General features: G+C 39.8%; 1 protein-coding gene across 10 annotated transcripts in view; it reads right to left on the minus strand.

The window, feature by feature from the left end:
- Positions 1-556: 556 nt before the first annotated feature.
- Positions 557-22,944, minus strand: part of MAGT1 (magnesium transporter 1) — a 64,226-nt gene continuing 41,838 nt past the window's right edge. For 3 of the 10 annotated variants that reach the window (XM_003135205.7, XM_085008455.1, XM_085008456.1), the window contains 6 exons: positions 22,319-22,459; positions 21,493-21,582; positions 20,614-20,677; positions 9,953-10,027; positions 6,398-6,488; positions 557-2,416 (listed from right to left, as the gene is read on the minus strand). In XM_003135205.7, coding sequence (XP_003135253.5) covers positions 2,401-2,416; positions 6,398-6,488; positions 9,953-10,027; positions 20,614-20,677; positions 21,493-21,582; positions 22,319-22,459 — 477 coding nt within the window. In that variant the 3' untranslated portion in view covers positions 557-2,400. Of the gene's footprint in view, positions 4,118-5,776; positions 6,489-9,952; positions 10,028-20,613; positions 20,678-21,298; positions 21,583-22,318; positions 22,460-22,944 lie in introns of all 10 variants that reach the window. The other 7 variants (XR_014835624.1, XR_014835623.1, XR_014835622.1 and 4 more) reach the window with 7 other exon arrangements.

The raw sequence follows: 22,944 nt of genomic DNA on the forward strand, positions 1-22,944 counted from the left end.
TCTAAAAACATTTTTAATACTTTACATTATAGAAGAGTAGTGCTGGAAGGAACACTGAGGTGATTCAATCCAATGCACTCACATTAGAATAAAGAAATAAGTCCAGAGAGGTTCATATGACTTGCCTATAGTCACATGGCTTAAGAAAGGACTAAAAGCTGTTTAAAAGCCAGATTTTTTTACTTCTGGTCCACTGTTTCTACTCCATGTTTGCAAATGTACTGCTGCCCAGTTTTATATAACTTGATAATCTGGTAACTGTTTCAAAGCAATTAGTACCAAAAGGGAACTACCTACTCATAGCATTCACTGACTAGGACAAAATGTAATGAACCATTGAAAATAGCCACTCATCTACTTGGCTGTTCTGACTAATCTAATGGGTGACAACATTAATGAAGGATTATGTATGGAATCCTTAAGTAATTGGCCCATCAAATTCAGTCATTAGGACAGTAAGAAATTTAATTATAATTTCAAAATGGGATATCCTATTATAACCCTAGTTTAGTGTTTTAAACTCACCCCTCTTTAGATGTTAACCAAAAACTCAGAATTAAGATTGTAAAAGTTTATTGATATGATCAAAAAGCAAACAGCCAGACATCTGGTTATCTTTACCACTACAATGTGTCATTTTGAATGTATTTTTAAAATGCAAAACAAATAATATTAAACCATTACTGAAAAAGTAAATGAAGAGTCTACTTAAGGCACTTCAGATGAAAGCTAATTTTAGCATTTCCACAAAAGTAACACTATTCTAAGTGTAGTAAATCTGCTTTCTACAGATTTTAGCCAGAATTCAACTTCTTGCCTTACAAAATAAGAATGTGCTCTTAAGGGAGACAAAACAAATACAAAAAAATTCATTCTTTCAATGCTCTTTGTAAATTATCTGGAGCTATACAGATTACATGGCAGTAATATTCACCTGGTTAGTCCATACAAATGAGGGCATATTCATACAAGTCTCATAAGAATCACAGCATAAATTTATTTGGCCTGAGGCAAGTACAAGAACGGCAGAAAAGGAATCGAGAATCACGCAATTTACAGGGGCGTAACAAAAACAGGCTCCGTTAAAGAGTAAATATCCCCTCACCCACCAAATCTACTGACAAAAACAAAAACAAAAACAAAAACCTTACATAAAACATTTCTTCTTAGGCAATTATATCTATCTCTTTCTTCAAACCTTTATTATATTAACACTTCTGGACCACATGGGAGAGTTATTAGATGGTAAATAATAGCAGACAATCACAGCATTACTTTAATGTAACACTTTTAATATTTCTTTAAAAATTTTTCATTATCAGAATTCTCATATTTCCATAATAGTGGCATTTCAAGATACTGTTCACAACTATGGGGGAAGTTATAGCTAGCTCTAATGATAACCACCAACTTTCATTCTTCACAGAATTTGGTTAGGATATATTGTTATTTTCACTGACAGAAAAAAAGAAAAATCTCAAACAAAACCTCTTCAAATGATTACTTTGTTTCTCCTCTTAAAGTGAGAAAATGAAGGCTAAAATAGGAGCAAAAAACAGAACAGCTTTTGAGAAACATTTACTTTCTAATCACAGGCAACAACTGAGTATTTCATGGTTTTATTTTCCTAAGCTAGGGGAATCCTATTCCTAAACACAAGGGCTAATGAAATATGTTATAGCTGTAATATAGAAGTCATCTTAACCAGATAAACCCATATTTTTCTCTTAGGTACAAATGAAATAAATGATAATGTCTAATTTTTAGAAAGATTTTAGACTATTTTAAATTTACACTGATTTTATTAGTAATCTACATTTTTATTTAGAGAGGGAACCACCTTTAAAAAAGTAGGGAGACAGAATACACCTGAAATCTTTCAAAATACAAGTTAGTTAATACCACATTCATGCAGAAATCATAATCCTATATTTAGAGATACTTCTTAATGTCTACAGCTACCAAGAAGTATAGCTTGCTGTTATCAGTAACAGGCATAAGCAGGAACACCTGGTCAGGACATTTTCCCCCCACCTTTGGATACGATAATAAAAATCAAATGACCAAAAGTTAACTAAAGTAGTTTTGAATCTTGTTTTAATAAAATGTAGTAGTTTTAAAATGTTTATAAAATATTTAATTCTACTAAATTAAATGTTCCATAAAGTTTACTGGGAAGGAAAGGTTAAGAGAAGAATCATATCCCAATACTTCATGATTTTGACAGAAAATTGCTTGTTAAGGCACTATATATATTCTTTGGTTAAATGATTAACTATTTTAATCACTTGAAAAAAAGAGGTAATACAAAATACACAAATTGCTTTCTTCTTTTCACACACACGTTTTTCATTTTTCAATTTCCATTACTCCAGTGTCTACATATCTCTGGAATCCTTTTTAATTCATCAGAAAGCTGAAACAAATATATACAACAGTATATTAATCTCTGAAAGAAAAGTAGGCTTTACTTCCAATAAATATCTTGATTTTGTCAGATCAAAGAATTTTTGGATACATGTATAACTTTGGGCACCAATAGCAAAGGGAGACACTGAGATAGTTTTTAGTCTTTGGAGAAAAGGAAATAGACATAAACTCAAGTTAAAATACCTTCTGAAGAGAGATACCAATTAATAACTGAATCAACCATGATGATTGAATAAGTAATAAAAGTCTCAGTAAGATTACCCTTTCATTCCAGTTAGTATTCTATAGAGGATAAACTATTTTAAAATATACATGCACAGAAGAGTAAAAGTATAAAGCCGGAAGATTACAAGCACAAAAGATCTAATAGGCTCAGATTTCCCGTCGTGGCTCAGCCACAACCCAACTACAATCCATGACTACTAGTCATGGATAACGAACCCCAATAGCATCCTTGAGGATGCGGGTTCAATCCCTGGCCCCACTCAGTGCATTAAGGATCCAGCATTGCTGTGAGCTTCGGTGTAGGTCAGACACATCTTGGATCCCACATTGCTATGGCTGTGGTATAGGCCAGCTGCAGTAGCTCCAATTCAACCCTTATCCTGGGAATTTCCATATGCTGTGCTGCGGGTGTGGTCCTAAAAAAAAAAAAAAAAAGAAAAAGAAAAAGAAAGAAAAAAAGATAGACTAATAAGCTTTAGTATTAAAATTTAATAAATTTGCGGAGTTCCTGTCGTGGCGCAGTGGAAACAAATCTGACTAGGAACCATGAGGTTGTGCGTTCAATCCCTGGCCTCGCTCAGTGGGTTAAGGATCTAGCATTGCCATGAATTGTGGTTTAGGTCGCTAGATGTGGCTCAGATCCGACATTGCTGTGGCTGTGCTATAGGCCGGCAGATGTAGCTCCGATTTGACCCCTAGCCTGGGAGCCTCCCTATGCAATGGGTGCAGCCCTAAAAAGCAAAAATAAAATAAAATAAATAAATTTGCCAAAAGAATGCAAAAAAATAATTTAAGTTGTTCATCACTCAAAATGCATTTAAGAATGTCACAATATAATAAACTGACCAGAGAGTTCGAAATCATCTACTAAAAACTTGTGTTAAAAATAATATGAGGGAGTGGAGTTCCCGTCGTGGCACAGTGGTTAACGAATCTGACTAGGAACCATGAGGTTGCGGGTTTGATCCCTGGCCTTGCTCAGTGGGTTAAGGATCCGGCATTGCCATGAGCTGTGGTGTAGGTTGCAGACGCGGCTGGGATCCCAAGTTGCTGTGGCTCTGGTGTAGGCCAGTGGCTACAGCTCCCATTTGACCCCTAACCCGGAAACCTCCATATGCTGCGGGAGTGGCCCAAGAAATGCCAAAAAAGACACACACACACAAAAAAAAATATGAGGAAGGAGTTCCCATCATGGCTCAGCAGAAATGAATCTGACTAGCATCCATGAGGATGCAGGTTCGATCCCTGGCCTTGCTCAATGGGTTAAGGATCCAGCATTGCTGTGAGCTGTGGTGTAGGTCACAGACATGGCTCAGATCTGGCATTGCTGTGGCTGTGGTTTAGGCCAGCAGCTACAGCTCTGATTCGACCCCTAGCCTGGGAACTTCCATATGCCATGGGTGTGGCCCCCAAAAGACAAAATAATAATAATAATAATAATATGAGGGAGTTCCCGTCATGGCTCAGTGGAAATGAATCTGACCAGTATCCATGAGGATGCAGGTTCAATCCCTGGCCTCACCTCAGTGGGTTAAGGATTCGGTGTTGCCATGAGCTGTGGTGTAGGTCGCAGATACAGCTCAGGCCTGGTGTTGCTGTGGCTGTGGTATATGCCAACGGCTACAGTTCCAATTCAACCCCTGGTCTGGGATCCTCCATATGCCGAGGGTGTGGCCCCAAAAAGACCCCCCCCAAAAAAAAAGAATGAGAAGGGAGTTCCGTGGTGGCTCAGTGGGTTAAGTATCTAGCATTGTCACTTCTGTGTCTTGGGTCACTACTATAGCATGGTTTGATCTCTGCCACAGGAACTTCTTCACGTTGTGGGTAGTCAAAATTAATATGAAGAAAGAATTTGTGTCTCAAAAATATCACTTGACATACTTTACCTTTAGTGTTCATAGTCCTTTATACAACAGGACAATGTTTTGCTTTTTTTGTGTGTGTTTTTGTCTTTTCTAGGGCCACACCCACGGCACAAGGAGGGTTCCAAGCTAAGGGTCCAATTGGAGATGTAGCCACCGGCCTACGCCAGAGCCACAGCAATGAGGGATCCAAGCCACACGCGTGACCTACACCGCAGCTCTTGGCAACGCCAGATCCTCAACCCACTGAGCAAGGCCAGGGATCGAACCTGCAATCTCATGGTTCCTAGTAGGATTTGTTAACCACTGAGCCATGACGGGAACACCAGGACAATGTTGTATTAAAAGAATAGCAATTGTAGTAAATGGCACTCAGATTGTAAAACTAAGTCATAACATTCCCTGTTATATACAGGTACATTTCTCTTGGTTATTAAAAGAGTAAAATCAAGAACTTATAATCAGAAGAATAATTTCTTCCCTGAGCCTTAGAGATCTCTATGAACATTTCAAGCCGGTTAGACCTTCTTAAATACTTTTTTATTATACACTCTACGAAGTGGATTACTAAGGGTTGAATCGGAGCTGTAGCTGCTGGCCTACACCATAGCCACAGCAACGCCAGATCCAAGCTGCATCTGTGACCTACACCACAGCTCATAGCAACCCAGAATCCTTAACCCACTGAGTGAGGCCAGGGATCGAACCTGTGTCCTCATGGATACCGGTCAGATTTGTTTCTGCTGAGCCATGACGGGAACACTTACAAACTGGATTCTAATCAAATATTCTATTTAGGCCACCTAAAGAGCCTGAAAAGTGGAAATTAGAAGTTTAAAAAAAATTTAAAAATAATTTTGTCCTTAAGAAGATGTAGGAGTTCCCGTCGTGGTGCAGTGGTTAACAAATCCGACTAGCAACCATGAGGTTGCGGGTTCGATCCCTGCCCTTGCTCAGTGGGTTAAGGACCCGGCGTTGCCGTGAGCTGTGGTGTAGGTTGCAGACGCGGCTCGGATCCCGCGTTGCTGTGGCTCTGGCGTAGGCTGGTGGCTACAGCTCCGATTGGACCCCTAGCCTAGGAACCTCCATATGCCACGGGAGTGGCCCAAGAAATAGCAAAAAGACAAAAAAAAAAAAAAAAAACAAAAAACAAACAAACAAACAAAAAAAACCAAAAAAGAAGATGTAAATTATGCAGACAAGGAACTGTGTGAGAAGATAGGGTATAAAATGTTCTAATGGGGAGTTCCCGTCATGGCTTGGTGGTTAACGAACCCAACTAGTAGCCATGAGGACGTGGGTTCAATTCCTGGCCTCTCTCTGTGGGTTAAGGATCCATCATCGCCATGAGCTGTGTTGTAGGTTGCAGATACAGCTCGGATCTGGTGTTGCTGTGGCTGTACTGTAGGCCAGCAGCCAAAGCTCTGATTTGACCCCTAGCCTGGTAACTTCCATATGCTGCAGGGGCAGACCTAAAATGATAAAAAAAAAAAGTTCTAATCATTATTGTTTGATAGATTTATAGGATAAATTAGGTGATATCAGAATAACCCTGAATGATGTTCCTGAGAAGATAAATCACATACTATTGCTCACTGTATCATAATTGTCTTAATTTCTTTATGCAGTATACCTAAATTAAAGCCTATCTCTTTGCTTTAGAAGCTAGAATAGTTTGGAGGTAAAAACCAAAAAATATAATTTTTTTTATAAAACTACATCAACTCTAATCATTATAAATATAGGTAATCACTTCTCTTGTGGTGTAGTGGGTTGAGGATCTAGTATTGTCACTGCAATGGCATGGGTTCAATCCCTGGCCTGGGAACTTCCACATGCTGTGGGTACAGCCAAAAAATAAACAATAATAATAATCATACCTATATGGATATCCATGGTATTTAGATCTGAAAATAGAAAGCATCCAACTGAAGAATAATACAACAAGTCCAATACCAGCCATACACATTACTGCAAAAAAAATAAAAGGAGAGTAAAATGAGCATGTTAAACATAATAAAGAGCCAGAGCATAAATTTTAGGCTACATTTCCAAGAATGAAAAGCAAGCGCTATAATTTACTGGTAAATCTCAACTTTACAACAAATTTCATCCTCATTCATCTTTAGGAGTTTGCCTTCTTTAGTTTTCTCCAATACAATGTAATAGTTCCATTTATATTTGTGCAATTTAATTGCACGAAATAATGAATTTCGTGAAAGCCATCACAGTCAAGAATTTAGTGTTAGAAACACTGTCTTACTCCTGACAAGAAAATCACTCACTTTTTAAACTTTTAAATCCTTAATACGACCTTATTGTATTACTGACTTAAAGACATCTGGTAATATCACTGTGACAGCCTTACCTGAAAGTACTTTATTCATGCATGGGTAACTACACTGCTTGTACGAGGAACTCTTTTTAACATGGATTAATAATAATAATAATGTTGAATAATGTTGAGTAATGTTGGGGAAAAATCCCTTGAATCCTAGTCCTAAATTTATAGCTATTTCCATTAACCCTATATGCTCTGGTTTACCATGGCAGTTACCAACCTTAACTCTATATGCTGACCCTACAATGCTTAAGTATGATTCCCATAACTTGAGGCTCTTTGTTTGAGTCCCTGGACTAAGACTGTCTAAGAAGGATGGAGGTAGGGGTGGGAAGCATGTGAGCTACAGCAATGGAAATTCCAGGGAAACATATTTAATGATCAATACTAAAAACAATTTTTAGTTTTGTCATACTTAGAGAATAACTTTTTCCTTTTTAAAATTTCACACAATATGATTAGGGGCTAAAACGTAAATGAAACTTTTTTTTCTGAGTATTAACACATGCTCATTGTAGAAGTCTTTTTGTTTTCCTAATCAAATGCACACATACATGTATATACACAGTTTCACTCTGAATATATGTTTGTACGCTACTTTTTGCCAAATATCTAAGCGTGCTTAGGGGAGTTCTTGGTACATAATAAATGCTAAATAAATATTTATTATTATTTGTGATTATTTCTTCAGGTTAGAAATCCTAGAAGTAGATAAAATTCTGACTATTTTAATATACATTAACAAAATGTTTTACAATTTTTTTGTCTTTATAGGGCCACACCCTTGGCATACGGAGGTTCCCAGGCTAGGGGGTCGAAATGGAACTGTAGCCATTGGCCTATGCCACAGCCACAGCAATGCCAGATCCAAGCCGAGTCTGTGAACTACACCACAGCTCACGGCAACACCGGATCCTTAACCCACTAAGCAAGACCAGGAATCAAACCTGCATCCTTATGGATACTAGTCAGATTCGATTCCAATGAGCCACGATGGGAATTCCTATTTTAAAATTTAAATTCATGCCAGCAGTGTAGTACCCAGATGGCCTTTCCCCAATAATGAATACTGACATAGGCAATTTTTTCAGATACAAAAAAATGATACATTAGTTCTATTTTTCTATTTGTAAAAATTCATTTAAACTCAGCAAAGTAAATATCTCCCAAATTTAAAATCCAATGACATCATCTTTTTTCTAAAAGAAAAAGTAAACAGATTTATTAAGCTAGGTTAATTTTTTTTTTTTTTTGGCTATTTCTTTGGGCCGCTCCCATGGCATATGGAGGTTCCCAGGCTAGGGGTCGAATCGGAGCTGTAGCCGCCAGCCTGCGCCAGAGCCACAGCAACTCGGAATCTGAGCCGCGTCTGCAACCTCCACCACAGCTCATGGCAACGCCGGATCGTTAACCCACTGAGCAAGGGCAGGGACCGAACCTGCAACCTCATGGTTCCTAGTCGGATTCGTTAACCACTGTGCCATGATGGGAACGCCTATTAAGCTAGGTTAATTTTGATGATATTTAACTCAGAAAACTCTGACTTAAACTGATTTCATGCTAAGTAAATTAAATTACATTGTTAGCATTTCTTTGCTACAAAAATCAGTGTGTGAATATTCTTACATATAGAAAGTTCATGGAAACCAGTAGGAAAAGGAATAAGACTTTAATATATAAATGGCAAGAGACAAGAAGACATTTTACAGAAGGGAAAACATAAACAGCTAATAGACATCTAAGAAAATATTTGACTTCACAAATAACCAAAGAAGGAGTTCCCGTCCTGGCGCAGTGGTTAACGAATCCGACTAGGAACCATGAGGTTTCGGGTTCGGTCCCTGCACTTGCTCAGTGGGTTAACGATCCGGCGTTGCCGTGAGCTGTGGTGGAGGTTGCAGACGTGGCTCGGATCCCGCATTGCTGTGGCTCTGGCGTAGGCCGGTGGCTACAGCTCCGATTCGACCCCTAGCCTGGGAACCTCCATATGCCGTGGGAGCGGCCCAAGAAATAGCAACAACAACAACAACAACAGCAACAACAACAACAACAAAAAAATAAATAAAATGTTTAAAAAAAACAAAAACAAATAACCAAAGAAGTACAAAAAACATCTACCCCTTATCTGATTAGCACTACACACACATTTTTAACAAGGTTATCTAATATCAATAAAGTTACAGTGAAATACCATTGGTAGTAATCTAAATTATTAAAACATTTGAGAAAAGAATTTGGCATCATTAGCTTAAAACATCAAGATTAATTGAAAATACTCATACACAGGACCACACAGTCATTCTACTTTAAGGAATTAATATGAAATGAGGATAAAGTTTAATATATATTATAATAGTCACTAAATAAGTATTTATTATAATAAAAATTAGGGAAAATTAAACAAAATCAAAATGGTTAAGTAAATTTCAGTATAGAATACAAATGAAAAAATTATGTATAGGAAAGTATTAGTGAAATATTTTACCCCCAGTTAAAAAAGGGAGGAGTTTCCGTCATGGCTCAGTGGTTAATAAATCCTGTAGTTCCCATCGTGGCTCAGTGGTTAACAAATCCAACTAGGAACCATGAGGTTGCGTGTTCGATCCCTGCCCTTGCTCAGTGGGTTAACGATCCGGCGTTGCCGTGAGCTGTGGTGTAGGTCGCAGATGCCGCTCGGATTCAGCGTTGCTGTGGCTCTGGTGTAGGCCGGCGGCTGTAGCTCCAATTGAACCCCTAGCCTGGGAACCACCATATGCCATGGGAACGGCCCTAGAAAAGGCAAAAAAAAAAAAAAAAAAAAAAAAAGGGAGTATAAGATTCAAAGTATTATATATACAGTTGAAAAGATATTTTTACAAATGGAAAGAACTATATTATATTTAATATTACCTTTTCAAAGGCAGAATAATGGATGATTCTCCCCTCAAATGTTTCATTTTCCTATTTTCTCACACATTTTCTCCAATGAGCATGTATTACTTTTGTAATAGTTAAGAAGTAAAATAATATAACTAAGGGGGACATGATTAAGAGGATATTGTTTTTTCTGTATTAAAGGCAGAACTGCTATATTTTGACATATGATATAACTTACTCTTTCGCTTTCCAATATCCATATCAGATGTAGCAGCTTCACATAAAAGCACCATCCCTAGGGTAACCCCACCATCTTGGAAAAATTGTTTAAGGAGAAATTCACACAGACAAAAAGGACATACAAATTTAACATTCTTAGAATAATATAGAATGAATAAATATATAAACCCTCAACTTTTAATTCCAAAAAATTGTAATTAAATAATTTTGTGTCTATACAGTACAACATTTACTATGAAGATATAAAAAATATTAAGGTTGGAAAATTACTTTATTTGCACAAATAAGGACTGATATTTTAAACAAATTGTCCCACTATAACTTATAAATGAAATATGCATTTTCCTCTTAAACTGTATTTTGAAATAACCTAGAACTTTTTTCCAACTATTGTTCCAATCTTGTACACATTTAAAAAAATTAACAGCTATTCTACTTCAACCACCCTCCAAAAAAGAACACACTTGGAATGTATACCATTTAGAAAGAATAACTAATTTTTATTTAAGAAATAACTTCTCAAATATTTTCCAGAATTTCAACAATTAATTTTTAAAGCATAAATTACCACTCAACTACCTAAACTGCACTATTCTTAGAAAAAAAGAAAATCCTACATTCCATGACCTCACTTTCATTCAGTGTAATATAGAAACTATATAAATACAAAATAGATCTACTCATGCACAGAGGTAACACATTACATGATTGAACAGTAAAATAAGAAAAATAAGGAGTTCCCTAGTGACCCAGCAGTTAAGGACCCAGCATTGTCACTACTGTGGCTCAGGTCACTGCTGTGGCATGGGTTCAATCCCTGGCCCGGGAACTTCCACATGCTGTGGGTGTGGCCAAAAAACAAAAAAGAAAAATCAATTTTTTTTTGTTGTTGTTGTTGTTGTTGTTGCTATTTCTTGGGCCGCTCCTGCGGTATATGGAGGTTCCCAGGCTAGGGGTCGAATCGGAGCTGTAGCCACCGGCCTACGCCAGAGCCACAGCAACGTGTGATCCGAGCCGCGTCTGCAACCTCCACCACAGCTCACGGCAACGCCGGATCGTTAACCCACTGAGCAAGTGCAGGGACCGAACCCGAAACCTCATGGTTCCTAGTCGGATTCATTAACCACTGCGCCACGGCGGGAACTCCCAGAAAAATCAAATTCTAAAGCAAACAGAATGTGTTCTAATAGAAAAGAGAGATTCAATTTGTAGTTTGGTGAACACAAACAGCAGTTTAAAAGGCTCATATTAGGGAGTTCCTCTCGTGGCTCAGCGGTAATGAACCCTACTAGTATCCATGAGGATGTGGGTTCTATCCCTGACCTCACCAGGTGGGTTAAGGATCTGGCGTTTCCATGAGTTGTGGTATAGTTTTCAGACATGGCTAGGATCCTGCATTACTGTGGCTGTGGTGTAGACTGGCAGCTGCAGCTCTGATTCAACCCCTAGCCTGGGAAATTCCATATGCCGAGGGTTCAGCCCTAAAAAAGACAAAAAAAAACCCTCATATTAATTATGCCTATACACATGCACATTGTATGTTCCCTCATGTGGGTATAATTTAGGAGAAAAGGAAAAATAGGTGTTCAGATAAGGTCTGAATTTATAATTGGCTCTAAATTTGTCTATTCATCCCTTCATTATTATTTCACACTCTCACTTCAATAGCCTCTTATTAGGGTTGATACCCATTCATGTTTTTTGTTGTTTAGCCAAGTTGTCTTCTCCAGTGATTTTTTTTTTCTTACTAGGGCTCTTTATATGCAGGTATACATAAAGAATGATCATTTTTTTTTATGGCCACATCCATGGCATATGGAAAATCCCAGGCCAGGGATCAAATCTGAGACGCAGCTACAGCAACCGCTGATCTTTTTTTTAAAATTTTATTTAAAAGTTGTTTTTATGGCAGCATGTTCCCAGGCTAGTGCTCAAATCAGAGCTACAGCTGCTGGCCTATACTACAGCAACGCCAGATCCAGAGTCATGTCTGCGACTTACACCACAGCTCACTGCATCGCTGGATCCTCAATACATTGAGCAAGGCCAGGAATCGAACCCCCATCATCACGGACACTAGTCGGGTTCATTACTGCTGAGCCACAATGGGAACTCCAACACTGGATCTTTTAATCTACTCTGCCAGGCCAGGGATTGAAACCGTACCTCTGTAGTGACCTGAGCCATTGCAGTTGAATTCTTAACCCACTGTGGCTCAGCAGGAACACCCAAGATTGATAATTTCTACAGGCTTTTTCATTTTTTTTGCCACACGCATGGCGTGTAGAAGTTCCCAGGCCAGGGACTGAACCCATGCCACAGCTACAGCAAGCCAGATCCTTAACCTGTTGTGCCACAAGTGAATTTCCTATAGATTTTCATTATAGGGTACTTTGATTTTGGTTGAGACTTGTTTTTTGTTTTGTTTTTTTTTTTTTGCTTTTTAGCAGCATATGAAGGTTCCCAGGCTAAGGGTCAAATCAGAGCTGTAGCCGCTGGCTTACGCCTCAGCCACAGAAATGCAGGATCTCAGCTGAGTCTTCGACCTACACCACAGCTCACAGCAATGCCGGATCCTTAACCCACTGAATAAGGCCAGGGATTGAACCTGCAACCTCATGGTTACTAATTGGATTCATTCCCATTGCGCCACAACAGGAACTCCGAGACTTTTGTTTTTGGAAAAGTTTGTTTTTGTATCACTATCTGTATGCTTTTTCTTTGAATGAGCATTCCAACTTACAGTATACCACCAAGGTATTTGTGTGCTCTTGTTCTCAGATATTAAAAGCTATGGTGCAATTCTATATGTACTGTTTCATTTCATTTATAGAAATTTTTTTGGCTGTACCTGCAGCATGCAGAAGTTTCTGGTCCAGGGATTGAACCTGCATCACCACAGCAACCTGAGCTGTTGTAGTTAACAATGCCAGATCCTTAAACCTGCTGTGCCATAAGAGAACTCATTTATAGACTTTTACCAACACTGCCTTTTTTTTAATTTTTATTTTTTTGTCTTTTTGCCTTTTCTAGGGCTGCTCCTGCAGCATATGGAGTTTCCCCGGCTAGGGGTCTAATCGGAGCTGTAGCCACCGGCCTACGCCAGAGCCACAGCAACACGGGATCTGAGCCGCGTCTGCAACCTACACCACAGCTCATGGCAACGCCAGATCCTTAACCCACTGAGCAAGGCCAGAGATTGAACCCGTAACCTCATGGTTCCTAGTCTTTTTTTTTTTTTTTTTTTTTTTTTGGTCTTTTTAGCTATTTCTTGAGCCGCTCCCGCGGCATATGGAGGTTCCCAGGCTAGGGGTCGAATCGGAGCTGTAGCCGCTGGCCTATGCCAGAGCCACAGCAACGCTGGATCCGAGCCGCGTCTGCAACCTACACCACAGCTCACATCAACGTCGTATAGTTAACCCACTGAGCAAGGGCAGGGACCGAACCCGCAACCTCATGGTTCCTAGTGGGATTCGTCAACCACTGCACCATAACGGGAACTCCTCCTAGTCTTGATTTGTCAACCACTGCGCCACGACGGGAACTCCAACACTGCCTTTTATAGGTAGGCATTATTAGTTGGAGTTACAAAGTTAAAGAAAATACAGACCATTCCTTGGACAAGTTTACACTCTAGAAGGGATACAAACAATGAAATAAATAAAAAATAATTTCATAATCATAATGACATGTTACCCTGAGAGAAAGAATAGAAAATAGAGGAGATGGTATTCCATAACATTCAGGAACTAGTCTATTAAATGAGCTAGTAGGTTTGGGGTTCAAGATGGTGGAGTAGCAGAACGTGGAGCTCACCTCCTTGCAAAACACATCAAAAATACATCTACAGGTGGAACAATTCTCATAGGAAACCAACTGGAAACTGGCAGAAGCACTCCTATACAACCAAAACTGCAGGAAATATCTCCACGTAATAAGGTAAGACAAGGGAAAAAAGGCATAGCGTTGGGATCTGAGCCCCTGGGTGGCATCTGTAAGGAAGAGGTCTGCATGGGTGGACCCTCACCCTGGGGAGTGAGTAGATCAAGCCATTATCTGGGCATCCCAGTCCTGGGGTGCTGAGTGGAGGAGATACGCTTCCTTGCATGCTAAGAAATATGCTGGTACAGAGTGAAGAGCTGAAGCCTACACTCTACTTGCAAGGAGCATATGAGTGATGGTTTGCTAACAATCAGAGTGGAGAAAGCCTTACACTGGTGACTTCTGCTTTGCCACAACTCCCAATCTGAAAAGGTGAAAACTCTGGCCATGCTCACTTCACACCACAGTCTGGCACAAGATCTGGGCAAAGACTCAGTCTAGCTATGCAGAGACAGCCTGGGGCACCTGGGGTGGCATTGCAAGAACATGCAGTGCTTGCTTAAATGCTGAATCTCAGGCAGGCAGGCCCTGGGAGAGGCATCATCTAGCTACCTAGAGAGAACCTAGAGGGCCTAGGGTACGGTCTGGGTGGATATAGTGGTTCCTTTCCCAGCAGAAGAGCCAAGCTCCTCCCACTAAACTCCACAGCTTAGCCCTAGATTTGAGGCAGTCAGGTCCTGGGAAAAGACTGCCACAGAGGTGGCCCAGAACTCAGGCAGCAGCACAACCACCTCAATTCCCAGTCCCCAGCCCCAGCCTACTGCACACCACAGCCTTGCACTAGATCTGGGACAAACACAACAAAGGCATGTGACCTTGTGCTGTTTCAGAGCAGAAGTGTGGACACCTACACAGGTGGCAGATAGGGCCTGCGACCACACAGACCTGACTTGCTTCAGCAATCACTTTTGGAGCAGGGAACACACCCAAGGACAAAAGAAACTGACTCAGCCCGATCTTCAAAATCTGGGCAGCAGACTCTGCCCCTAAGAGCAGTGACAACCATGGAGCAGAGAGGAAGCCCTACCTCACATCCTACACAGACTCTAGATACTCCAACACCAACCACACCCCCTTATCAAGGGGATAATGGCCAGCACCACCCTGAGGAAAGACAAAGCTGACACCTATAACAAAACCACCCTGGCAACAAAAACACTAGACACACAGTCTACACAGGAATGCTCCCATATAAAAACATCCCTTTAAGACCACAGTCTCTTCTCCTCAATTCATAGAGACAGAGAAAATTAAGTGAAAAATTTTTTTAAAAGGCAGAGGAACTAATCTCAATTAAAAGGACAAAAGAAATTCCCTGAAAGAACAAATAATGAAACAGAGGTCACCAGTCTACTAGTTTAAAAAGGTGGTAATAGGATTTTCTGTTGTGACTCAGAGGGTTAAGAACCTGACTAGCATCCATGAGGATGAGAGTTCAATCCCTGGCCTCACTGAGTGGGTTAAGGATCCTGCGCTGCTGCAAGCTACGGCATAGGTAGCAGATGCAGGTCTGATGTTGCTGTGGCTGTGGTGTAGGCCAGAAGCTGCAACTCCAATTCAGCCTCTAGCCTGAGGCCTTCCACATGCTGCAGATGTGGCCCTAAAAAGAAAAAAAAAAAAGGTGGTGATAGAAATGATAACTGGGGAGTTCCCACTGTGAGTCAATGAGTTATAACCCAACTAGTATCCATGAGGATGCGGGTTCAATCCCTGGTCTCACTCAGTGGGTTAAGGATCTGGTGCTGCCATGAGGTGTGGTATAGGTTGCAGATGCCACTTGGATCCCGTTTTTCTGTGGCTGTGGTGCAGGCCTGTAGCTGCAGCTCTCATTTGACACCTAGCTTGGGAACTGCCATATGCAGCAGGTGCACCTCTAAAAAGCAAAAAACAAAAAAAGATAACTGAATTAAGAACGATTATTGGAGTTCCCGTCGTGGCGCAGTGGTTAACGAATCCGACTAGGAACCATGAGGTTGCGGGTTTGATCCCTGCCCTTGCTCAGTGGGTTAAGGATCCAGTGTTGCCGTGAGCTGTGGTGTAGGTTGCAGACGCAGCTTGGATGCCGTGTTGCTGTGGCTCTGGCGTAGGCTGGCGGCTACAGCTCCGATTAGACCCCTAGACTGGGAACCTCCATATGCTGCAGGAGTGGCCCAAGAAATGGCAAAAAGACAAAAAATAAATAAATAAAAGAACGATTATTAAGGGAGTTCCCTGGTGGCTCACCAAGTTTGATCTTGCATTGTCACTTCTGCGGCTCAGAATGCTGGTGTGACGCAGGCTCAATCCCTGGCCAAGAACTTCTGCATGCCAAGGGCGCAGCCAAAAAAAGAAAGATTATTGATGGAAATGCAGATTACTATAACAAGGAACTAGAGAAAGAGAGGGTTCTAAAAGCATCATGAGAAAAAGAGTCAGTTACAAGGGAATCCCCATAGTGCTATCAGCTGATTTCTCTGCAGAAACTTTGCAGGCCAGAAGGGAGTGACATGATATATTCAAAGTCCTATAAAGGAAAAACCTGCAACCTAGGATACTATACCCAGCAAGATTTATTTATTTTTTATTATTTTTTTGGGGTCTTTTTGCCATTTCTTGGGCCGCTTCTGCAGCATATGGAGGTTCCCAGGCTAGGGGTCGAATCGGAGCTGTAGCCACCGGCCTACGCCAGAGCCACAGCAATGCGGGATCCAAGCTGTATCTGCAACCTACACCACAGCTCACGGTAACGCTGGATCTTTAACCCACTGAGCAAGGCCAGGGATCGAACCCACAACCTCATGGTTCCTAGTCGGATTCGTTAACCACTGCGCCACGACGGGAACTCCAAGATTTATTGAGGATAGAAGATTTATTTAGAATAGAAGGAGAGATGAAGACTTTCTCACAAAACTAAAACAATTCAGCAATACTAAACCTAGTCTAAAAGAAATATTTTAAAAAGAAGCGAACATCTATAGGAACACAAAAATCACAATAGAAAAGGCAAATATAAAAAAGGATTTAACATCACTTGGGGGAGGGAGTACGGTGATTTGGGAACTTGGGGTTAACAGATACAAACTATTGTCTTTGGAATGGATTAGCAATGAGATCCTGCTGTGTAGCACTGGGAACTATGTCTAGTCACTTAGGATGGAGCCTGATAATGTGAGAAAATAGAATGTGTACATGTATGTGTAACTGGGTCACCATGCTGTAGAGTAGAAAAAAAATTGTATTGGGGAAATAACTATTAAAAAATAATAATTAAAAAATAAATAAAATGTAATTTTAAAAAAGATCACTTAAGTCTGTATGTAGATTAAAAAGACACAGTCTTACATGTGTGTATATGTGTGTGTGTGTGTGTATGTATATATATATTCCTTTTCTTATATTGTCTTCCATCATGGTCTATCCAAAGATATTAAGAGACTGGATATAGTTCCCTGTGCTATACAGTAGGACCTAATTGTTTATCCATTCTAAATGTAATAGTTTACATCTACTAACCCCAAACTCCCAGTCTATCCCGCTTCTTCCTCCCTCCCCCTTGGAAACTACAAGTCTGTTCTCTATGTCTGTGAGTCTATTTTGTTTTTTTTTTTGTCTTTTTGCTATTTCTTTGGGCCGCTCCCGCGGCATATGGAGGTTCCCAGGCTAGGGGTTGAATCGGAGCTGTAGCCACTGGCCTACGCCAGAGCCACAGCAACGCGGGATCCGAGCTGCATCTGCAACCTACACCACAGCTCACGGCAACGCCGGATCGTTAACCCACTGAGCAAGGGCAGGGACCGAACCCACAACCTCATGGTTCCTAGTCGGATTCGTTAACCACTGCGCCACGACGGGAACTCCTATTTTGGTTTTATAGATAGGTTCATTTGTGCCACATTTTAGATTGCACAAATAAGTGATATCATATATTCACTATCATATAATAACCTATAGTGGAATAAAACCTGAAAAAAACTGGATCACTATGCTGTATACCTGAAACTAACACAAATATTGTAAATCAATTATACTTAGAAAAAAATGAAAAAAATAGGAGCTGCCATTGTGACTCAGTGGTAACAAATTCAACTAATAACCATGAGGATGTGGGTTCGTTCCCTGGCCTTGCTCAGTGGGTTGGGGATCTGGTGTTGCTATGAGCCCTGGTGTATGCTGGCAGTTGCAGCTCTGATTCGACTCCTGGCCTGGGAACTTCCATATGCCATATATATGACCCTAAAAAGCAAAAAAGAAAAGGAATGAAAAAAGAGAAAAAAAAAAGAGTTGGAGTTCTCATCATGGTGCAGCAGAAACTAATCTGACTAGGAACCATGAGGTTGCAGGTTTGATCTCTGGCCTCATTCAGGGGGTTAAGGATCCGGTGTTGCTGTGAGCTGTGGTGTAGGTCGCAGACACAGCTTGGATCTGGTGTTGCTGTGGCTCTGGCATAGGCCGGCAGCTACAGCTCCAATTAGACCCCTAGCCTGGGAACTTCCATATGCCGCAGGTGCGGCCCTAAAAAGACAAAAGACAAAAGACCAAAAAAAAAAATTATACATGACGAAGGCAGACATTTGCATAAAATGAAGAATAAGTGCAGAATTATGGAAAAATATTTAAGTTACCTTCACTATTATTGTCCAAGCTATACTTATGCAATTTCTTTGCCTATTGAATTAACAGTTTTTTAAAAATGAGAATACATAATGATTAGGACTTGCCAAGGATATTAGGGCATATGTACATTTCTGGCAGCAAAACTCCCTACCTTTTTTTTTTTTTTTTTTGTCTTTTTGCCTTTTCTAGGGCCACTCCTGCAGCATATGGAGGTTCTCAGGCTAGGGGTCCAATCAGATCTGTAGCTGCCAGCCTGCACCACAGCCACAGCAACGCGGGATCCGAGCCGCATCTGTGACCTACACCACAGCTCACGGCAACGCTGGATCCTTAACACACTGAGCAAAGCCAGGGATCAAACCTGCAACCTCATGGTTCCTAGTCAGATTCGTTAACCACTGAGTCACGACGGGAACTCCATCCCTACCCCTGTTTAAGCAAAAGCCTTTTGGAAGAAAATCTAGAGAAAACATGAAGAGCAATAGACTCATTTGTACACTTTGTTCAAATCTTACTTCTGGGAATTCAGAGGTATGTCAATTATTTTTATATCCAAGAAAATATCCTTTGTAATATTCGCCAATAAAAGAATACTTGAATTATGATATATCATTATAGAAACATTGATAATGATGACTATTTTTCTTCTTGCCTGTATTTTCTTATTTCTCTGTAATTCTCATACATTTTTGTAACTATGAAGGCCATATATAACACATTATACATGCTTATAATACATTAAGAAACCAAACTATATGCAAAGTATATCTGAAACTACCAAAAAATGGAACTCCTCTAAGCAATCTAGATCATGGAATGAGAAGGCAAGACAAATAACATTACAATCAAGTCACTGGGAAGATTCTCTAACAGTCTGGGCTACAACTGATTCCAGTATTTCAATGTCTGGATCCCTTGGCTGAGAAGCACAACTCTAGGCACATTACAGTTGTTCACCTTGTTGATTTGTTCCAGAGTCACTGCTTATGTATTTGGGTGGGTAAACTGTGTTCAGTGATACTAAGAAATTTAGACTCTTACCTACTTGATATCACTGTGGAGGGAGGGATGAATAGGCAAAGCACAGAAGATTTTTAGGGCAGTGAAACTACTCTGTATATCATAGTGATGGATACTTGTCATTATACATTTATCCAAACCCATAGAATGTACAACACTAATACAGACCACTAACGTAAATTCTGAACTTTGGATGATAATGATGTGTCAATACAGGTCCACTGACAAACAAATGCACCACTCTGGTAAGGGATGTTGATAATGGGAGAAGGTATGCACGTGTGCGGACAGGTGGTATACGGGAAGTCTTTGTACCTTCTGCTAATTTGCTGTGAACTTAAAACTGCTCTAAAAAATAAAGTCATATTAAAAAAAAGAAGTTTCCGGAGTTCCCGTCATGGCGCAGTGGTTAACGAAACCGACTAGGAACCATGAGGTTACGGGTTCGGTCCCTGCCCTTGCTCAGTGGGTTAATGATCTGGCGTTGCCGTGAGCTGTGGTGTAGGATGCAGACGCGGCTCGGATCCTGCATTGCTGTGGCTCTGGCGTGGGCCGATGGCTACAGCTCCGATTCGACCCCTAGCCTGGGAACCTCCATATGCCGTGGGAGCGGCCCAAGAAATAGCAAAAAGACAAAAAAAAAAAAAAAGAAAAAAAAAAGAAGTTTCCAAAGACAAAAATCCCCCATTTATCTGAACTTTGTGTTTTCCAGGAAACAGAACCCTAGGTCTATTTCACAGTCTAGACCTAATGCTTTCGTTAGCCTGGCTTTGCTTTGAGCTCATTAAAACATCGTTTCATTTACATTTCATCTGAGCTCCACCTTTCCTCAAATCCTACAACAGCTCTATCTTTCCTTAGGTATAGTTTCCTTTGCATGTAGTTTGGTTTCTTAATGTATTATAAGCATGTTTCCTCTGATGTACAGTATCCCTTATAGGAATGATCCAGTAAACTTGGCTTTATTAGACTATGGGTTTGTCCCTGGAGGTCTTTAGGCTGATTGGGTTAAGACAGATGACACAGTAATATGATTTCAAAGATATTATGACTTTCATTAATAAAAGAGCATGCAGCCTCAACCAAATGCTTAGAGAGAATACTAGAATATGAAAAAACAGACAAATTAGGACACAGCACCAAGAACTTATTAAAATAGGATACTAAACAGAAGAACAATATGTGTTTCAGCTACAAACTGGGCCTGGCTGCTCCCATGGATATAATTCTGGGGGGAAAAAAGACAAATTTAATCTTTAAATATACATTAAATTTCGGCATTTTAATCCTAAAATGCGCTATTTTCAAACACTATGAAATTATTAATTCACCTGTTGTATGTAAGCACTGGATCCGTGGCATTCATCAGTACAAGAGTTTGACTAAAATAAAAGCTATTTCTGTGTTATTTTTTCTTTGTATTTATTCACTGTACTTATGTTTTTAACAATAGAATATATAAGAAAACTAGTATTTCAGTGTATAACATCATGACATCCAACAATAAAAACTCCATGAAAACAGGGACTATGTTTTTCTTATCACTATATAGTAATACCTAGCACAATGCTTAGAAAAAGTACACTCAAGTACTTGATCAATTATTATACTTAAAGGCTGACTTTCACACTTAGCCAGCTTATTCAAAAGAACTGACCAAATGGGATAATTCCCATTTTTAAGAATACTGCACAGTCTTTTTTTTTTTCCCTCTTTTTCAGCTGCACCTGTGGCATATGCAAGTTCCCAGGCCAGGGATCGAATCTGAGCCACAGCTGTGACCAACACCATATCCTTAACCCACTGTGCCAGGTCAGGGATTGAACCTGCACTGCTGTGGATAAAACACTGGATCCTTAATCCACTGTGCCATAGCAGGAATTCCTAGGACTACTGCACAGTCTTTTCAGCAATTGAAGCTCATTAACAAAAAGAAATTGAAAAGTCAAAACTAAATCTAATCCCTCCATACACTGGTAGTAATCTCACAGGATAATAATCATTAAGGTTAACTTTGGTACACAATGAAAAGACTTCCATTACCACATGTCCTGTGTGGGGATTCTTATGAGCATACGGTGGTCCTCTTATATGGTTCCACATTTGACCAGATGTCATAGCAAGCACAAAACACTAGGAAACAAAAACCAATGAAATACTCATATAACATGATGTAGCTGTCCCCAGTATGAATAGATTAATAGGTGTATTAAAAGTGCATCACACCTATTAATTTTTTTCAGATGATTTCTTGATTAAGGTTTATATTTCATCACAAAGATCACAAGTCAATAATATTTACTGTGAAAGGAAAACACTATTTTAAAATCATAAATAAGCTGATAGAGGTTTAAAACTGAATATTGAAAAGCCTTTTCTTCTTCTTCTTCTTCTTTTTTTTTTTTTTGGTCTTTTTGCTTTTTATAGTGCCACACCCACAGTATATGGAGGTTCCCAGGCTAGGGGTCTAATTGGAGCTACAGCTGCCGGCCTATACCACAGCCACGGCAACGCCGGATTTTTAACCCACTGAGTGAGGTCAGGGATCGAACCTCATGGTTCCTAGTAGGATTCATTTCTACTGCGCCATGATGGGAACTCCCTGAAAAGCCTTTACGAAGAATATTTTCAAACGAACTAGAGATTTTCATGAGCTAACAGTCTTTCAGGTTGAATAAAACCTGGGTACAATCAGCTCCTTCAGGCTCTGGCCATCCTAGGGAGATAACTGAGGTAACAAACTGATTTTAAGGCATACAATGAGAATATATAAATGCTTTTTCCACAGGCAAGAAATAAACAAAATGCCGCCTAACAATATAATATTAGAAGTTTCATTCAAACAAATTTTCCTCTAAAATTCACTCACCAGAGCTGCAAAAGCCCATCCAGTTTTATTAAAGAGAAATTCCATATTGCTTCTTCGAAGATACACAAGTCCACCAATAACAGCCAAAAGCAATCCCAACATAAGTGGACCAGCATAATTTGGGGGTCTAATTACTCTAATCTAATGGAAATGAGAGAAAAACATTTTAAAGTATGAAACTCATTCATTCATTACATAGGTCAAAATAATTTGAAATGAAAGCAATCAAAATTAGTACAGTCACTTTCAAGAAAAATTATACTTTTCCTTTCCATTGTAATGAAAATAGTCAATAATGTATCCTAAAATGGGATGGATATAATATTCTCTTTAACCACAACATAGCATCTTTTTTTGTTGGCCAGACCCACGGCATGTAGAAGTTCCCTGGCAGGGCTGAACCCATGCCACAGCAGCAACCCAAGCCACAGCAGTGATAATGTTGGATCCTTAACCTGCTGAATCACAAGGGAACTCCAACATAACATCTCTTAGATTAAGAAGTATTTACCAAGTACAACTAGATAGTTCATGGATTTAGTAAGAACAAAAGGGTGCTTTCCATGCTAAATTGACTAAGTAATAGAGGATGTTTTGTAATTTCACTCTTTCATTAGGATGATTCT

The sequence above is a fragment of the Sus scrofa genome, chromosome X, assembly GCF_054392235.1.
Source record: "Sus scrofa isolate SSC_HxYL_T2T_F1_AM1 chromosome X, Sscrofa_HxYL_maternal_Yorkshire_Landrace_v2.0, whole genome shotgun sequence".
NCBI classification, from domain to species: Eukaryota; Metazoa; Chordata; class Mammalia; order Artiodactyla; family Suidae; genus Sus; species Sus scrofa.